The sequence below is a fragment of the Perognathus longimembris genome, chromosome 20, assembly GCF_023159225.1.
Source record: "Perognathus longimembris pacificus isolate PPM17 chromosome 20, ASM2315922v1, whole genome shotgun sequence".
Taxonomy (NCBI): Eukaryota; Metazoa; Chordata; class Mammalia; order Rodentia; family Heteromyidae; genus Perognathus; species Perognathus longimembris.
Window position 1 is genome coordinate 44,581,169 of NC_063180.1, and position 19,657 is coordinate 44,600,825.

At 52.2% G+C, this 19,657-nt stretch overlaps 1 protein-coding gene across 2 annotated transcripts; it reads left to right on the plus strand.

The window, feature by feature from the left end:
• The first annotated feature begins 17,495 nt into the window (after positions 1-17,495).
• On the plus strand, positions 17,496-18,558 carry LOC125368494 (deoxyribonuclease TATDN1-like). 2 transcript variants are annotated; one of them, XM_048369500.1, is made up of 2 exons: positions 17,496-17,712; positions 17,778-18,558. In XM_048369500.1, the coding sequence occupies exons 1-2, from the start codon at positions 17,511-17,513 to the stop codon at positions 18,470-18,472; spliced, it is 897 nt and encodes a 298-aa protein (XP_048225457.1). In that variant the 5' UTR covers positions 17,496-17,510; the 3' UTR covers positions 18,473-18,558. The 2 variants fall into 2 exon arrangements, with proteins under 2 accessions (XP_048225457.1, XP_048225456.1); XM_048369499.1 differs by having other exon boundaries at positions 17,789-18,558.
• The last annotated feature ends 1,099 nt before the right edge of the window (positions 18,559-19,657 follow it).

Below are 19,657 nucleotides of genomic sequence, written 5' to 3' on the forward strand. Positions count from 1 at the left end.
CGCACACACACACACACACACACACACACACACACACACACACACACCCCTGTGTTGTGAAAGCACCATTAGTTTTGTAGTCTAGGTAGCCAGGCTAAACGCACAGGGAGTGCACTGAGGATTAGCTGTGTTTGCTGCCTGCGGTGCCTACAAGAATGGCTCTTTCAAACGTGTCCGCGGGGAGTGTGATTAACCTCAAGGGCGACCCAGACGCGTCACTGCCTTTGTGCCACTGCTGATTTCCAGGGACTGTTGTAGCTAAGGACAGCGCAGCGGGCCGCTGAGACAGGCCCGCTCCTGAGATGGCGCGTGGACGGCCATGGCGCCAGCTAGCAGACACCCGGCGGACTTGTGACCGTCCCTCAGAGCCAGGCGCCGGGGCGCACGCGCCTGTGACCCCGCTACTCAGGAGGCCGAGAGCTGAGAATTGAGATTTGAAGCCGACCCTGGCAGGAAAGTCCTTGAGACTTTCTTTGGGGGGTGGGGGCTTTCTCTGTTTATACGATGCTGAGGAATCAAACCCAGGGCTTCATGCGTGCTAGGCCAGCGCGCTACCACACTCCCAGCCAGAGGCTCTTCATCTCCAGTGATGCACAGAACAAAACCACAAGTGGCGCCGTGGCTCAAGGGGTGGAGTGCTAGCCTTGAGTAAAAGGAGCTCAGGGCCCCTAGTACAGGCGCACTCACACAAAGCAAGGACCTAGCTCAAAACCACCAGCATGAAAAGAGCGGAGGCCTGGCTCAGTGGTACAGCGCTTGCCTAGCCATGGGGTGAGGCCCTGAGTTCTAAACCCTCAAACAGCCAGAAGAGAAAGTGTGAAGGAATTTTTTGGTGGTTGTTGTTTTTGGCCAGTTCTGGGGCTTGGACTCAGGGTCTGAGCACTGTCCCTGGCTTCCTTTTTGCTCAAGGCTAGCACTCTGCCACTTGAGCCACAGCGCCACTTCTGACCTTTTCTATATAGGTGGTGCTGAGGAATCGAACCCAGGGCTTCATGCATGGTAGGCAAGCTCCCTACCACTAGGCCACACTCCCAGCCCCTAAATACCTTTTTTTTTTTTTTTTTTTTTGCCAGTCCTGGGGCTTGAACTCAAGGCCTGAGCACAGTCCCGGAGCTTTTTCACTCAAGGTTGGCGCTCTACTCCTTGAGCCACGGCTCCACTTCTGGCTTTTTGCCGGTTAATGAGAGCTACGCGTCTCACAGCCTTTCCTGGCCGGGCCGGCTGGGCGCTGCAGTCTTCAGATCTCAGCCTGCGGGGTCGCTGGGATTGCAGGCCTGAGCCACTCACCCCGGCTACCGTTCCTGCTGTAAACGAACAAATGAGCAGGTCAGAGTCCTTCGTTCCATGTTCAGAGCTGCGGGCGAGGCCGGGGGGGGGACCAGGAGGCTGGGGGGGGGTGACCAGGAGGCTGGGGGGGTGACCAGGAGGCTGGGGGGGTGATCAGGAGGCTGGGGGGTGATCAGGAGGCTGGGGGGGGGGTGATCAGAAGGCTGGGGGGTGATCAGGAGGCTGGGGGGGGTGATCAGGCGGCTGGGGGGGTTGATCAGGAGGCTGGAGGGGTGATGAGGAGGCTGGGGAGTGATAGGGAGGCTGGGGGGGGTGACCAGGAGGCCGGGGGGGTGACCAGGAGGCGGGAGGGGGTGACCAGGAGGCCGGGGGGGGGGGGTGACCAGGAGGCCGGGGGGGGGGTGACCAGGAGGCCGGGGGGGGGTGACCAGGAGGCCGGGGGGGGGTGACCAGGAGGCCGGGGGGGTAACCAGGAGGCCGGGGGGGGGGTGACCAGGAGGCTGGGTTGTGCCCACAGGCTGCTCCGCACCAGCACTTCCTGTGGTGGGGGGGAACGGGCCTGGGCTGTGCGAATGTGGGTGCAGGCAGGCACGCGCGCCCCCGCGTGGCCTTCTGGAGTCACTGCTGGTGAAGGGGAAATGGGGGTCATTGAAAGGCAGGACAGGGGAGGTCAGGAGTTGTCTTTGTTCTGGAGACTGGAACGGCTTCAGAAGCCTTCTTCTTAGGATATAACGCGGTGAAATATGGCTTAGGTATCACAAGACATTGAACTCAGGGCCTAGGCTCTGTTCCCGGCCCCAAGATGTATATTTTTTGTGTGTATTTGTGCCACTCCTGCGGTTTGAATTCAGGGCCTGGGCGCTGTCCCTGAGCTCTTCTGCTCAAGGCTAGCACTCTGCCACTTGAGCCACACCACCACTTGTTTTTTCTGGTGATTAACTGGAGATAAGAGGGCTGGGAATGTGGCTTAGTGCTCGCCTAGCCTGCATGATGTCCTGGGTTCAATTCCTCAGTACCACATAAACAGAAAAATCCAGAAGTGGTACTGTGGTTCCAGTGGCAGAGTGCTAGCCTTGAGCACAAGAAGCTCAGGGACAGTGCCCAGGCCCTGAGTTCAAGCCCCAGGACTGGCAAAAATTGAAGAAGGAGAAAGAAAAGAGTCTCATGGACTTTCCTGCCCTGGCTGGCTTACTGCAATCCTCAGATCTCAACTGTCTGAGAAGCTAGGATCACAGGTATGAGCCATCAGCCCTGGCTTAGCTACTATTGATGAAGTTGCAATGTATATTCTTTGTCTTTTTTTTTTTTTTTTTTTTTTTTTTTTTGCCAGTCCTGGGCCTTGGACTCAGGGCCTGAGCACTGTCCCTGGCTTCTTTCTGCTCAAGGCTAGCACTCTGCCACTTGAGCCACAGCGCCACTTCTGGCCGTTTTCTGTCTATGTGGTGCTGGGGAATTGAACCCAGGGCCTCATGTATACGAGGCAAGCTCTTTTGCCACTAAGCCATATCCCCAGCCCCTATTCTTTGTCTTTTTATGAATAGCTCTTCATTTCTGGGCCCAATGGTAACTCAGCACTTACATTTCTGAGCTGGGCGGGTGACTCAGAGGTTCTGGATGCCAGGCCCTGAATTCGATTCCCAACCCTGAACAAAAGAGCAAAATGCTGGGAGCCACTGGCTCACGCCTGTAGTCCTAGCTACTCAGGAGGCTGAGATCTGAGGATCATGGTTCAAAGCCAGCCTGAGCAGGAAAGTCCCTGTGAGACTCTTTTATCCAATGAACCACTGGAAAACCAGAAGTGGCGCTGTGGTTCAAGTGGTAGAGCGCCAGCCTTGAGCACAAAGAGGCTCAGAGACAGACGGTGCCCAGGTCCAAGTTCAAGCCCCCACAGCCACCACCACTACCAAATAGAATAAATAGAAACTGGAGAAACTGTCAAACTGTTTCTTTTCTTTTCCTTTTGTATGCCCGTCCTGTGGCTTGAACTCGGGGGCCTGGCCGTTGTCCCGAAGCTCCATTTACTCAAGGCTAAGAGGCTCTACCACTCGAGACGCAGCTCTACTCTACTTCTGACTTTTTTTTTTTTTTGGTCCTTTATGGGAGATAAGAATCTCATGGCCCCTGTTGGCTTTGAACCCCGATCCTCAGATCTCAGCCTCCTGAGTAGCTGGGGTGACAGGTGTGAGCCCCCTACGCCTGTAACACTTCCCGTCCCCCGGGGCAGATGGCTGGCGAGGCCTCCTGTCCGCTTCGGTGGGCGTGAGCCTCGGTCTTCTGGAGCATAGCCGTCCTCCTGGCTGCGACGTGGTTTCCCACTGCAGTTTAGATTTGCACTTTCCTGCTAACTAGTTATGTTAAGCCTCTAGTCACGTTTATTGGCTAGTTGTGAGTATCCTTTGAAGACTTTTTTCCCCTTTCTTTTTAGTACTGGGGCTTGAACTTGGGGTCTTTCTCACACACACACACACACACACACACACACACGGCTTTTTCACTCAAGGATAGCACTCTATTACTTGTGCCATGGCTCCACTTCCTGTTTTTTTAATTATTATTATTATTATTGTTCATGGGGCTTGAACTCAGGGCCTGGGCGCTGTTCCTGAGCTCTTTTGCTCAAGGCTAGTGCTCTACCATTTTGAGCCACAGCGCCACTTCCAGTTTTCTAGTGGTTAATTGGAGACAAGAGTCTCAAGAGCTTATCCTGCCCAGGCTGGTTTCGAACCAAGATCTCAGCCTCCCTAGCCCTATAGGTACGAACCACCTGTATCCAACTTATGGCCCACAATCTTTTTTTTTTTTGTCAGTCGTGGGGCTTGAACTCAGTGCCTGGGCACTGGCCCTGAGCTCTTTTGCTCATGGTTAACACTCTACCACTTTGAGCCACAGTGGCATTTCTGGTTTTCTGGTAGTTAATTGGAGATAAGAGGCTCGAGGACTTTCATGCCTGCGCTGGCTTTGAACCTGGATCCTCAGATCTCAGCCTCCGGAGTAACTAGGGCATGAGCCATTGGCGCCTGGCTTAAGAGCACATTTCTTTTTGGACAGTGTCTTCCCTTCCCTTGCCATCTCCCAAGGTCAATATCCCCTCTCCACCCCCCTTTTTTGCCAGTCCTAGGCTTGAACTCGGGGCCTGAGCACTGTCCCTGAGCTTCTTTTTGCTCAAGGCCAGCACTCTCCTACTTGAGCCACAGCGCCACTTCTGGCCTTTCCTGTGTACATGGTACTGAGGAATGGAACCCAGGGCTTCATGTGTGCCACAGGAGCACTCTACCACTGAGCCACATTCCTAGGCCTCCATGGTCCATCCCTAACCACTGCCCTAGACTGTTTCTCATAGTAGTATTCAACACATACCTGTGAAATAAAAGCTGTTTAAATGGTTATCACTATATTTCTTATTTTTGTTATTGTTGTTGTGGTTATTTTGGAGGTATTGGGATTTGAACTCAGGTCTTCATACTTGCTAGGCAAGTGCTCTTTGGTTTCAGCCACATCCCCTCCATAAATAACAATCTGGAGTATGCTACCAATTGTGGCAGAAGTACATTTCTGACTTCGGACCTGGCCTGTAACTTTAGGGATGGTGTCCTCTGGGCTTTCCTGCCTAGGCTAGCTTCAAACTTTGATCCTCAAAGTCTGTCTCCTGAGTAGCTGGGATTCTAGATGTGAGCCATGTCAGCCATGGGGCCTGGCATAGACCCTGTCATTCTTCCTACCTCAATCCTCTTCTTCTTCCTCCTCCTCTTTGTCCTCTCTCCCTATCAGATGGGAACCCCACCATTTCCCCTGTGAGAACCACATGATTCACACGCTACCTCTTATCCAATTCTATGTGGACTCCGCTGTTCCGCCTTTGGGCCTCATGAGGACCCCAGACCCTTCTCCTTCAGACACATGTAGGTCCTCCAGCTCTCCTAAGGAGCCCGGCCTTACGATCTCTGCTGGTTCTGCTCTGTCTCTCGTGGCTCCTCTCTACAGCTCTGCTCTGAGCCTCCGCTTCCACTATTACCAGGGCACAGACCAGCGACCAGGCCAGTGAATCACGATGGACTGACAGCCCAGGTGTCCTGCTTATCACCCAAGATTCTTTTTTTTTTTTTGCCAGTCCTGGGCCTTGGACTCAGGGTCTGAGCACTGTCCCTGGCTTCTTTTTGCTCAAGGCTAGCACTCTGCCACTTGAGTCACAGCACCACTTCTGGCCACTTTCTGTATATGTGGTGCTGGGGAATCGAACCCAGGGCTTCAAGTATACGAGGCAAGCGTTCTTGCCACTAGGCCATATCCCCAGCCCCCAAGATTCTTTTTTGTTTTCTTTCTTTCTTTCTTTTTGTCAGTCCCGGGGCTTGAACTCATGGCCTGGGTGGCTGGCTGTTCCTGAGCTTTTTTGCTCAAGGCTGGTGCTCTACCACTTGAGCCATAGCTCCACTTCCCCTTGTGTTTTGGTTGGTTAACTGTATTTAAGAGTCTCACAGGGACTTTCCTGCTAGGCTGGCTTGGAACCATGATCTTCAGATCTCAGCCTCCTGAGTAGCTGGGATGACAGGCGTGAGCCACTGGTGCCCAGCTATAACCCAGGATTCCTTCCTCCCTCAGTGTTCCCTCCTTCTCAGCCTCTCCCAGCCCTGACTCCTGCTCCCTTCTTTCCTGCATTAGTTCTTGCTAGCCTGTTCTTTGTCTCTGCCCTTCCCACCCCAGCTGGGGGAGTGAGGCCCTATTCCCGGCAGGCTGGAGCCAGAACAATGGGCCCTTCTTCCGCCAATGAATCTCTTCAGTGTCTCAGGCACTGAGGCGCTCTTCCAGGCCTGGGATGGGTGTGTGTGTGTGTGTGTGTGTGTGTGGCAGGGCACCATGGGGTGAGGGACAGAGAATGGTCCTGGTGATGTATGAGATCCCGCAGGAGGATCACTGTGTAAACAGCACTCACAGTAAAAGCCTGTTTTGCATCCCCCGCCCCACTTGTCACAACTCTCCACAGCGCTGTGGGAAAGGGTTTCTCCCGGTTTCTTCCCTGAGTGTCATCACCGCGGCTGCCTTTCTTCTCTCCCCCTCTTCTCCCCCTCCTTCTCCTTTCTGACCGTGTCACGCAATGCAGCACAGGATGGTCTGAACTCAGGATACTTCGGCCTCCGCCTCCTCTCCTGTCTGCCGGGGTTACAGGTGTGCAGTACCACACCCGGCTCCTTCATTCCCTGTGTACCCCCCTTCCCCCCCATACCTTTCCCTAGTCCTGTCCTGCAGAAAGCTTTCTGTTCCCTTTCCTGGTCACTTCCTTGCGTTTTCCCCTTGGCTCTTTTTCTTTTCCGTGTGTCTTTATTTTTCCTGCGACATAGGACTTTGCCCTGTAATAGTGAGGTCAGATCTGCCCAGTGCCATCATTAGCTGTGGAGGAACTTCGGGTTGACTCCAGCTCAGATTAGAGCAGAAGCCAACTCCATCTTCACTAAGATCTCCCCCACCCTAGGAAGCTGTGATAAGATTGTGTAAACTAGGCTGGGAATATGGCCTAGTGGTAGAGTGCTTGCCTTGCATACATGAAGCCCTGGGTTCAATTCCCCAGCACCACATATATAGAAAAGGCCAGAAGTGGCGCTGTGGCTCAGGTGGCAGAGTGCTAGTCTTGACCAAAAAGAAGCCAAGGACAGTGCTCAGGCCCTGAGTTCAAGCCCCAGGACTGGCAAAAAAAAAAAATGATTGTGTAAACTTCTTGACCACCTGAAGCATGGAAAGTTCAAGGAACATTCAAGGTTAAACCCGTGCCCTCCTGAGTAGGCGAATCCACCTGCATCATGTGAGCCCCTCCAAATCCATGCGCCAATTCTAACTAGGATAATAGGGTGGTTCCAATAGGTACTATGAGACAGACTGTAACTCCATTGGCCACCCGCGTGCGGCCTGGCATGCTCTGTAAGTGTTGTATCCTCATTGACCACCTGCGTGTGGCAAGTTTGACTGTGACCTTCGCCTTATAACCAGGCGGGAAGGCCACACACGGATGTGGACCTGGCTCCCGAGCCCTGACCCTGCACACGTGGTCGGCAGCTCTGGCTCCCGAGTCTGGGCTGCGACCGAGGCCGGTCGGTTCACTTTCTGTTCACTTTTTACTTCCCCAATAAATCATAAATCTGTCTTTTTGTCATCTTGTAGCTGGAGACTGTGTGGTGGACTCTTTTTTTTTTTTTTTTTTTTTTGCCAGTCCTGGGCCTTGAACTCAGGGCCTGAGCACCGTCCCTGGCTTCTTTTTGCTCAAGGCTAGCACTCTGCCACCTGAGCCACAGCGCCACTTCTGGCCATTTTCTGTCTATGTGGTGCTGGGGAATCGAACCCAGGGCCTCATGTATATGAGGCAAGCTCTCTTGCCACTAGGCCATATCCCCAGCCCTTGTGGTGGACTCTTGGGGGAACCAGGAATCCCCTCCCTTGGGGGGGGGGGCGTTTCATTGTAGTGAACCCCCACTCTACTGCAGCCCCATAGTCTAGACTGGTCTAGAACTCTCCATCCTCACCCTGTCTCAGGAGCCCGTCCAGCCCCCACGCCGCTCTAAGTCTTGAGGTTTTCAGCGTGTGTGTGCGCATGCGTGTGTATGTGCGCGCGCATGCGCACGTGTGTGCCCTAGGACCCGAACCGAACCCGGAGCCCGGGCGCCGTGCCTCGGCTGTGGGCTCCAGGCCGGTGCCCCGGCCCGGCTTTTCGAGGCCGGCTGGGGCGGGAGGGCGCCGGCCTTCTGTCCGCGTGCTCTGTGGGTCCGTCCGTCTCACCTCGGCCTCACCTCGGTCCCCGGGCTCGGGGCCCGCGCCGTCCTCGCGCTCGCCCGCCCCGGACGCTCTGGAAGGTTCTCCCTCCCCGGCCCGGGCCGCCCTCGAACCCCGTGCGCCGGGCGGGCCCGCGGACTAGCACCGCGGACAGCTCCCGCCAGGTGCGGGGCGGCGGGAAAGCCGGAGGCGTGGAGCCAAGTCTCGCGAGAGCGGGGGCGGCCGGCGCTGGCGGCTCCGGGGCGCGGGCGCGGGGACGCACGGGCGCGCAGGCGCCGAGCCGCAGGGCCCGCGCCCGGCTCGGCACGCGCGCTCCCGCCGCCGGGCCGCGCTCGGCGCGCGCGCCCCCGCCCCCCGGCCGCGCTCGGCGCGCGCGCCCCCGCTCCCAGGCCCCCGGGCGGCTGGCGGCGGGCTCCGCGCCGCAGCGCTCGGTGCGTCCGTCTCCGCGCAGCCTCGCCGCGCCGCGCCCGCGCCCGCGCCCGCGCCGCACCCGCCCAGCGGCCCCGAGCGGTGAGTCCGAGGGTCCCGAGGCCGGGCGAGGGCTCGGGGCGGCGGCGCGGGGCCGCTCGCCTCTGCACCCCCGGGCACGGACGGGTGACCTTCCCCGGCCCGGGCCCCCGCCCGCACGCCCGCCCGCACGCCCGCATTCCCGCACTGCGAGACCGAGATTTGGTGACGTCAGATCCCGGTTCGCCACCCCCAACCCCACCGACCTCTCCCGGGAACCGGCGAGCTGCCGCCCGCGCCGGGGGGGGGCGGGGGGCGGGGGGGGGGCCGGGGGGGGGGCGGGGGGCGGGGGGGGGGGCCGGGGGTCCCCGGGGCCGGGCGGAGCGCGGGGGCCGCCCGCGGACCCGGGTCCTCCCCGCCCGGCCTCCCCCCCCCCGCCTCCCTCCCCCCCGTCCCTCCCCCTCTCCTCCCTCCTCCCCCTCCCTCCTCCCCGGGGCGATCGCCCTTCGGACCGCGGACCCGAGCCGTCCCGGGGGTGGGGAGAGGCGGGCCGGGGTGCCCTGGATTCGGGCCTGGGCTCCGGGGGTTTGGGGGGAGGGGGGGTCGTGATCTGGGGGCGCCGGACGTCGCTCACCCCAGCGCTGCGGCGCGGCGTCGGGGACCCTCACGCCATCCCCCGGGGCGTGGGGAGCTCGGGGCCCGGGCGTGGGGGCGGCGGGGCGGGGAGCGCGCGTGACTGCGCCCGGGCCGGGCCGGGCCGGGCTGTGCGGCGGGGCCCGCGGGGCCGGGGCCGGGGCCCGGGTCGCGCCCTCGGGACGGACGGGCCGGGAAGCCCCCGGGCACCGCCATCTTCCCCGAAGGGGCTGCAGAAAGCGCGCCTAGGCCCAGCAAGACCTCCAGGAGAGAGAGAGCTGCCTTCCCTGTTCTCCCGGGTGCCAGCGTCGGGGCTGGAACTCAGGGCCCACATTCTGCCCCTAGGGTTTTGAGTAAGAAGAGTCTCCCAGACGTTTTTCCCTTGCCCCAGGCTGGTTTCGAACCTCTTGTCTTCAGATCTCAGCCTCCAGAGTAGCTCCTGGGTTGGTGGCCTGAGCCACTGGTGCCCAACTCCAGCCCTGGGGCAGCATCTTTCCCCTCCAGGCTGGTGTTCTGCCACCAGAGCCACAGCGCCTCTTCTGGCCTTTTCTGTGTAGAGGAATCGAACCCAGGGCTTCACACGCATGCTAGGCAAGCGCTCTACCGCTCAGCCACCTTCCCAGCCCTGAAGCTGTTATTTCTGTTTGTTTTCGTCCCTTCTCTGGCTGGTGCCCCCTGAGCAATGGCCCTCGTGCTCCAGCATCTTTCTACTAGACCCGTACCCATCGCTGTGGATGAAATAATAGCCCCGTGGCCTCTCTGGGAGGGAGGGAGGGGGGGGTATGCTTGCCATGGATGTTCCCTTTTGCAGCGGCCCTCGGGGTTCTTCTCCCCCTGCCTTTCCCCTCTTCCTGTCCTCCCCACTGAGTTTCCTCTGTAGGCTTCACTTCCTGCCTTCCTGCCAACTTGGAGATTCTGAAGGTTTTCTGGAGGAAGTGTGGCTGTCAGAGTTGATAAAAGTTATGTTGTGGGATTTTTGTGCCAGTACTGGGGTTCGAACTCAGGGCCTGGGCGCTGTTCCTGAGATTTTTCAAGGCTAGAACTCCATCACTTGTCACAGCCCCATTTCTGGCTTTTTGGTGGTTAATCAGAGATAAGAGTGTCACAGACGCCCCTGTACAGATTGGCTTGGAACTGCAGCCCTCAGATCTCAGCCTCCTGACTAGCTGGGGTGACAAATATGAGCCACTGGAGCCCTGCTGTGGTCTTCTTTTTATTATGTTGTGTTTTTTGTTTTTTTTTTGAGACTTTCTACCCCTCTAGGGGGCTATCTAAGTGGTAAGCAAATACTGGATATGGACTGTCTTCTGGGAGAATCACTGTGGAAACTCCTTCTAAGAGGAACCAAGGGGCTGGGCCTGGACCTGGAACCCTGGCTCACGCCTGTAATCCTAGCTACTCAGGAAGCTGAGATCTGAACCCTGAAGTTCCAAGCCAGTCTGCACAGAATAGTTTGTGAGACTTTGTACGTGTGTGTATGTGTGTGTGCACCCCGCACTGGTCATGGGGCGCCAACCCTGAGCTTTTATGCTTAAGGCAACGCTACCCTCTTGACCACACCTTCAGGTGGTTAATGGGAGCTTGCGTCTCACAAACTGCCCCAGGCTGGCTTTGAATGGAGATTCTCCGGTCTCAGCCTCCTAAGCAGCTGGGATGGCAAGCCTGAGTCACCAGTGCCCAGCTGGTGCCTTCATTTCATTATATTTTTGCCTGTTGTGGGGCTTGACCTCAGGGTCTGACAGCCTTTACTTATAGGCCTGTGTTAAACACCGAAGGGCATCTACCATCATCTCATGTTCTTCACCAGTTCCCCGAGTTATTTTGATGTGTTTGTCTTTAAATGGAGGGACCTTTTTTGGTATCTTTCATAATGCTCATTGGTTTTTATTGTCCTAATGTCCGGACCAATGTAGGGTTCCTCTTCTCTTACATGTGAAATGGCTGTTCATAGAGATTTCATCAGCACATTTTCAAGATTACATCAAAATTCCAGCCCTAGGAAAGCATTTCAAGGAAATGGCATGCCTTACATATTTGCAGAATTTAAATATTACTGTAGGTACTAAAAACTGAGTACTCAATTTCAGAGGTGTATTCTTACATTGGATATTATCTGTAATGAGTGATCTAGTTCATTGCAGCGGTACTGATTTCAGATACGCAGTGTTCTATTTTTCTCAATCCAGTATGACGGCTTCATGTTGAATTCTTCAGTGGCAATGACATAATGTATATCAAAACTGAAGGGTGGGGCTGGGAATGTGGCTTAGTGGTAGAGTACTTGCTTATCTAGCATGCATGAAGCCCTGGGTTCCATTCTTCAGCACCACATAACAGAAAAAGCCGGGAAGTGGCGCTGTGGCTCAAGTGGCAGAGTGCTAGCCTTGAGCAAAAAGAAGCCAGGGACAGTGCTCAGGCCCTGAGTCCAAGACCCAGGACTGGTTAAAAAAAACCCACAAAAAACAAAACTCAAGGGTGGACTTGAAAATAGAATTTTCAAAAGTAGCAAATAGCAGCAGGAGGAAGTCTTTGACTTTCTAAAAGTGATACAGAATACAAGTGAGTACAAAGTACACAACTGTATCTATTAGAAACGTCCACTGTGCCACTGAGATAAGAATTGCTCTCACTAAGTTAGGGTTCACAGTCATACTCATATTTCTTTGTAACTACCTTTGTCTTATCAACCACACATCTTTTTTTATGACCTACCACCACTAGGTAAATTCTGACCAGAGGTTTTTTTCCTTTTTGGCGATATGCTTTTTTTTTTTCTTTCTTTCTTTCTTTTTGTCAGTCCTGGGTCATGAACTCATGGCCTGAGCACTGTCCCAGGCTTCTTTTTGCTCAAGGCTAGCACTCTGCCACTTGAGCTACAGAGCCACTTCCGGCTTTTTCTGTGTATGTAGTGCTGAGGAATCAAACTGAGGGCTTCATGCATGCTAGGCGAGCACTAGGCCACATGCCCAGCCCTGGCAGTATGCTTTGTTCACCATAAAACAAATGCTGGAAAAGCATTATCCTTAATGTCTGACTGTTGAATGGCGGCAAGTCGTTCTGAAACATGTGTAATCTTTAACATTTTTCTTCTTTCCTTCATGAATCAGCAGTTCTCCATCCTCAAATCACAGTCTTAATTCGTATGCTCCTGTGTTCTCTTCATCCAAAGGGCATACAAGTTTGTTTGTTTTTTGTAGGTATAATTTTTTTTTAATTTTTATTGACAAACTGATGTACAGAGAGGTTACAGTTTCATACGTTAGGCATTGGATACATTTCTTGTTCATACAAGTTTTTGTGAGTGAGGTTTGAGTTTTTCAATGGGTTACACAAGGCAGCCGAAGCATCACAGTCTGGAAAACCATCAAACACGTTTTTCTCTCATCCATGTGACTTGGTGAGGTGACATTGAATGGTCTGGTGTAGCAGCTCCAGGTATTCATTCAGCAGCTGGGACAACACCTTACAATCAAAGGTGTGATCTACCTGGTGGAAACTGACCAGGCTCATAGCAAGCTGATGAACGTTCTTCTTACATTTCTCCATCAGTGCCAGCTCATCTTGAGTGAACTGATTATTCCTGTAAAGAGCAGCCATTGATGAGGTTCTTTTTTTTTTTTTTTGGCCAGTCCTGAGCCTTGGACTCAGGGCCTGAGCACTGTCCCTGGCTTCTTTTTGCTCAAGGCTAGCACTCTACCTCTTGAGCCACAGTGCCACTTCTGGCCATTTTCTGTATATATGGTGCTGGGGAATTGAACCCAGGGCTTCATGTATATGAGGCAAGCTCTCTTGCCACTAGGCTATATCCCCAGCCCTGATGAGGTTCTTGATGACCCTGACTCCTCCTTGTTCTGGGTCTGTCCCTTGGTCACTCTGTACAGCTCGCCCAACACCTCGCTGTTGCTGTCGTCGATCAAGGTGGTAGCCATAGATTTGGATCTTCTGAGTCTGGAATTAAATACATCTGTGACCATCTGTAGGGGCACGGTGTTGCCACGCAGGGGACTGAGCTGGGCTGTTAGGCAGCACAGCCTCCCCTTGTTTCTTTCTTTTTTTTTTTTTGGCCAGTCCTGGGCCTTGGACTCAGGGCCTAAGCACTGTCCCTGGCTTCTTCCCACTCAAGGCTAGCACTCTGCCACTTGAGCCACAGCGCTGCTTCTGGCCGTTTTCTGTATATGTGGTGCTGGGGAATCGAACCTAGGGCCTCGGGTATACCGAGGCAGGCACTCTTGCCACTAGGCTATATCCCCAGCCCCCTCCCCTTGTTTCTTGAGGGCTTGCAGTGCCTGACGACATCAGCAACTTTTTTTTTTTTCTCAAGGCTAGTGCTCTACCACTTGAGCCATATCTCCACTTCCGGTTTTTGGTGGTTCATTGGAGCTAAGAGTCTCACAGATTTCTCTGCCAAGTCTGGGTTTGAACCACCTTCCTCAGATCTCAGCCTCCTGAGTAGCTAGGATTACAGGCATGAGTCACTGGCACCTGGCTAGTGGAATGAATTTTTTTTTTTTTTTTTTAGTGTGAACCTTTTATTTTGACAAAAGGTAACTTCACAATCAGATTCTACATGCTCAAACATTGAAGCTTTCACTTACAAAAGTGAAAGAAAAGGCAACTGAGACTTCAGTATTTCAGACATAAATAAACTAATACCAGACCAGGCTCTTTGCATTTGACAAACCATAAAAATCGTGACATTCATCAGTTCCAACTGTATGTATATGAAACACATGGAAATAATTGTGTTTCTAATTAGTCTCATGCCCATTAACATCTAGGTATTTGACATATGTATTTTCATTACTAGTAGGCACAGCTTTATGAATATCAAATTACTCACATCACATTTTTATAATCTTGATTTGGAAAAACAAATGTTGAAAATGTTACACTTACTGCACATAGCAAGTTATGACCAGGAATGCCAGGAGTTATCCTTAGGAATGACTTGAACATTTAATATCTTATTGGAAAAGTTGAGCCTAGTGCTAGGCATGGTTATGCGCAGTTGAAATCTCAGTTACTGTAGAAGTGGAGGCAAGAAGGTCTCAAGTTTGAGGCCAACACAAACAAAGGTCATGGTTCAAAATCAGAAAAGGGCAGGGAATGGCTGGAGTGGTAGAGAGCTTGCCACGCATACTTAAGGCAGAGATGGAACCAACATTTTTAATCTCTACTGTATTGCCTTAATTCCAAAAGGGATGTATGGCCATTGTAGGAACTTTATAAAGACAGGCGTCAATGGCTCACACCTGTAATCCCGGTTATTCAGGAGTCTGAGACCTGAGGATCACAGTTTGAAGCCAGCCTGAGAAGACAAATCCAAGAGACTGTTATATAACCAACAATAAGCTGACTGATGAAACTCTAACCCCCTCTCTGTACATCACCTATAATAACAGTTAAAAAACACAACTTATTACCTTACAATCAAAACAGCTTAAAAAAAAAAAAGCCCGAAGTGGAAGTGTGGCTCAAGTGGTAGAGCACCAGCCTTGAGTGGGAAGCAAGAGTGATTTTCAAGAGTGAATTCAAGCCCCAGGACTGACACGAGAAAACAGATGAACAGAAAAAGAAATAAATATCTTGTAGTTGTTAGGAAATACTTTCAGTCCTGGATCTCAGCACCAAATGTAAGGAAATACTTTGAGTACCAGGAGTGTGAATAAATGATCAGAAAGACAGACTCACAGGTCAACAGATTTAAGGTCTGAGAAAAGTGTTCAAGTGTTCTTTCGCCTGATGGAGAAGAAATGGCTCTATTCCCTTACGACTGAGGCCTCTTTATAGTAGGTAGAGAGTGTGGAGTCGGCCAGGGCAGGGGTCTGGGTAGTTTGTCATGGGAGGAGGGTTGCGTGGTGGGAACCAGGGCTCTTTGTGCAGAGATGGACTTTTTTGTTTGGTCATGGGGCTTGAACTCAGGGCCTGGGCGCTGTCCCTGAGCTTTTCTGCTCAAGGCTAGCACTCTACCACTTTGAGCCACAACTCTACTTCTGGTTTCCTGGTGGTTCATTGGAGATAAGAGTCTCATGAACTTTCCTGCCCTGGCTGGCTTTGAACTGTGATCCTCAGAGCTCAGCTTCCTGAGTGGCTGGGATTGCAGGCATGGACCGCCACAGGGGCTCAGAGATGGAAGAGACTTGGTACGCCATCTCCCTAGCAGACTTGTCAACACAAGGTAGGCCCTCAGTTTCCAGGCTACCTCTTTTTTTTTAATTAATTTAATTTATTTATTAATTGAACACAAATTTTTTGACAAGGTGTTGTGCAAAAAGGGTACAGTTACATAGCAGGGCAGTGTGTACATTTCTTGTGATGTCTTGCCCCCTGTTTTTCTTTCCCTTCTCTAGGTCAGGTAGACATATACAATATACAATGTATCAAGAACATATACAGTAGCCACGTGGCCAAGCCCAAGAAAATTCACCTAGGGCTTTAAATGTAATGTCAATATTAGACAATATGTCGACAGTAGTCTTATATGAACGTACATACATAGCTTTTGAGCTATTGCATTCCCCTGAGAGGTCGATTTTTGACCTTTATATGTTGAGTAATTGTTTGGTTTTAGTTATATACTGTTGGGTCGCTGCCCCAATCCTGTGGGAAATACCATTTGACAAGCAGTTTTTGGTTTCACAGACCTGGTCTCTACTGTCTCTCCGTCTCCCTTTGTCAACAGTCATCTATCAGGGAGATCATGCCCCTTTGTTTTCTGTGTTGTAGGCTTGTCTCGCTCAACATTATTTGTTCAAGTTCTGACCATTTCCCTGCGAATAACAATATTTCACCATTCCTAATCGCTATGTAGTATTCTATTGTGTATAGGTACCATATTTTTTGGATCCATTTGTCTGTGGAGGGGCATCTGGGTTGTTTCCATATTTTGGCTATTGTGAATTGTGCCGCGATAAACATGGAAGTACAAATGTCTTTTTGATATCTTGGGTTTTGCTGTTTAGGATAGATGCCTAGGAGTGGTATGGCTGGGTCATAGGGTAGGTCTATATTGAGCTTTTTGAGAAACCTCCATACTGTTCTCCAAAGTGGTTGTACTAATTTGCACTCCCACCAACAATGGAGAAGGGTTCCTCTTTCCCCGCACCCCCTCACACCCCCTCCAGCATTTGTTGTTGCCTGAGTTCAGAGCATAGGCCATTCTAACTGGGGTGAGGTGGTATCTCAGGGTTGTTTTTATTTGCATTTCCAGGCTACCTCTTTTTTTTTTTTTTTTTTTTTTTTTTTTTGGCCAGTCCTGGGCCTTGGACTCAGGGCCTGAGCACTGTCCCTGGCTTCTTCCCGCTCAAGGCTAGCACTCTGCCACTTGAGCCACAGCGCCGCTTCTGGCCGTTTTCTGTATATGTGGTGCTGGGGAATCGAACCTAGGGCCTCGTGTATCCGAGGCAGGCGCTCTTGCCACTAGGCTATATCCCCAGCCCAGGCTACCTCTTTTTGATGGCCTGGGAGGAGTGGGTTAGGGGAGGAGGCTCAGGGAGAGTGGTTAACTCCCCGGGGTCTGCGGCCTGGGCAGGTCTAAGATACGGCCGTGGCGGGAACGCGAGGGCTTGCGGTTGAAGTGATTTTCCCATCCGTTGTCATCGTCGGGTGCCGGTTGTTTCCGTGTCCTTTCTGATTGGGTGTGGGGGTTCGCGTTCCCGCGAGGCTTTTGGAAAGCGAGGAGGACCTGTCGTGTTTCGTGTCCCGTTTCTCCTTGTCCACCACTTCCCGGAAGCCCTCCCCCCCCCCCCTGGCCACGGCGTCAGCTCGAGCCACGCCCGCCCTCTCCCTGGCAGTGGCCGTTGTTGACCCAGCCGAGCAGTCACTGAAAAGATAAAGCTAGATCTGTATTCATTGACAGGAAAACTTCCATAAGATACGGAGTGGAGGGTTCGAGGTATGACTCAAGTGACTGAGCTCCTGCCTAGCAAGCCCAGAGTTCAAACCCAGTGCCACCCCTCCTGCCCGCCCCCCCCAAAGGGAACATGTGGCGTGGAAAAAAAACAGATCATGAGTGGGCATGGTGATGATGCATCCTATAATCCCAGCCTTGGGGGGTGAAGGAAGAGGATCAGAAGTTCTAGGCCATAGATGGCTCACACCAGGCATCCCAGCTACTCAGGAGGCTGAGATCCAAGGATCCTGGTTCAAAGCCAGCCCAGGCAGGAAACGCTATAAGACTCTGATCTCCAGTGAACCGGCAAAAAGCTGGGAGTGGAGGTGTGGCTCAAGGGGTAGAGCAACTACCTTGAGAGAAAAATGTGAGGAAATAGAGCCCAGGCCCTGATCAAGCCTTAGTACTGGCACAAAAGGAGAACTTTAATGTCTGTGTCTTAAAAGTTCTGATAATAGGCCACTTCCGCTTCCGCCGGGGCGGAGCCTGCGCCGTGGTCATGAGTTGCTTCAGGTTTATCGATACTGGTATCAACCTAACAGATCCTATGTTCAGAGGAATTTATAGGGGGGCTCAGAAGCACCAAGATGATTTGCAGGATGTAATAGAGACAGCTGTCCAGATTGGTGTTGAAAAGTTTATGATTACAGGTGGAAATCTACAAGACAGTAAAGATGCGCTTCAGTTGGCACAAACAAATGGTATCCTCAAAAACAAAACAAAACAAAAAAAATGAATTAAATAATTTCGAAGAAGTCTTTCTGAGAACTGCTTCAGATATGTTTTTCAGTAGTTGGATGTCATCCTACAAGATGTAGTGAATTTGAAAAGGACAACCCTGATCTTTACCTAATGGAGTTGCTCAGTCTTGCTGAAAACAATAAGGGGAAGGTTGTAGCAATAGGGGAATGTGGACTTGATTTTGATCGACTTCAGTTTTGTCCCAAAGATACTCAGCTCAGATATTTTGAAAAACAATTTGAACTGTCAGAGAAAACAAAATTACCAGTGTTTCTTCATTGTCGAAATTCACATGCTGAATTTTTGGACATAATGAAAAGAAACAGAGACCGGCATGTGGGCGGCGTGGTGCATTCCTTTGATGGTACCAAGGAAGCAGTAGCTGCTTTGATTGACTTGGACCATTATGTTGGTTTTAATGGTTGCTCACTGAAAACTGAAGCTAATTTGGAAGTTCTGAAGTCAATACCTAGTGAAAAGTTAATGATTGAGACCAGTGCACCTTGGTGTGGAGTCAAAAGTACACATGCTGGATCAAAATATATAGAAACTTCATTTCCTACCAAAAAGAAGTGGGAAAATGGGAATTGTTTAAAAGACAGAAATGAGCCCTGCCATATAATTCAAATACTGGAGATAATGCCAGCAGTACGAGATGAGGATCCGCTGGAATTAGCCAATACGCTATACAACAACACCACTAAAGTATTTTTTTCTTGATATTAATTTTATGTCTTCCATTTTCCATCACATATGTGAAATTTCATGGTGAAAAAGCCCAGTGCATGTTCAATAAAGAAAATTCTCTGGGGGAAAAAAAAAAGTTCTGATAATAACCAGTTGGCAGTGATTTTTTTCCTCTTAACAAATACAACAAAATCAGTGGTGTAATGGGGTCCCCCCAAGGGAGGGGACCACAATGTTTTGGGATGTGAGGGGGGCATCCCCCCAAGAGTCCACTACTCAGAGACAGTCTCAAGTAAAAAGCCAACTGACTGGCCAGGGCCGCAGCCCAGACTCGGGAGCTGGGACCCCACGCCCTGGGCCCCGCTCGGGGTCGGGTTATAAAGACAAACACGACATGGTCGAGCCTGCCACACGCAGGTGGCCGATGAGGTTACAGCACTTACAGAGCACGCCAGGTCACACGCAGGTGGCCAGTGGAGTTACAGTCTGCTTCATAGCAACTGCTTGAGCCAACCTATCATTCTAGTTAGAGTTGGCGCACGGATTTGGCGGGGCTCACAGGCTGCAGGCGGATTCGCCTACTCACGGGAGGGCACGGGTTTCACCTGGAACTTTCCACAACTCAGGTGGTCAAGCCGTTTACACAGTCTTATCACGCAGGGAACTTCCCTGGACAGGGCGGGGAGATCTTAGTGGAGATGGAGTCGGCTTCTGCTCTCGTTAACTCATCGGAGATGGAGTCAACCTGACGCCCCTCAGCAGCCAGTGATGGCGCTGGCCAGAGCTGACCTCCGTATTCCAAGCAGTATCTTAGACTGGATAAAAACGTTACAAAGTGCATTGGAAGTTGCTTTTCTCACTTACTCCACACCCATTCAGTTCTTGTCCCCCAGGGAGCAATCATTACCGGACACACGCATGCACGTATGCCCACGCACACACACACCACGCTAGCTTCGCACTTGCCCAGCACTTCACCCGTGCCCTTTTTGCTTTCGTGTCTTCTCTTGGACAGAGTCTCATGCTTTCTCTCGTCTCACACGGTTGCCTTCCTGCTGACACCTCCCAGGTGGCTGGGGGTCCAGGCTCTATCCCCACACTGGCTTGTTGGTTGAGATTGGGTCTCGCTAACTTTTTTTTCCCCAAGCTGTGACCTCAAAACAGCATCTTCTTGGGGTCACCTCTGGTGCAGCTGGGATTACAGCAGTACACCACAGT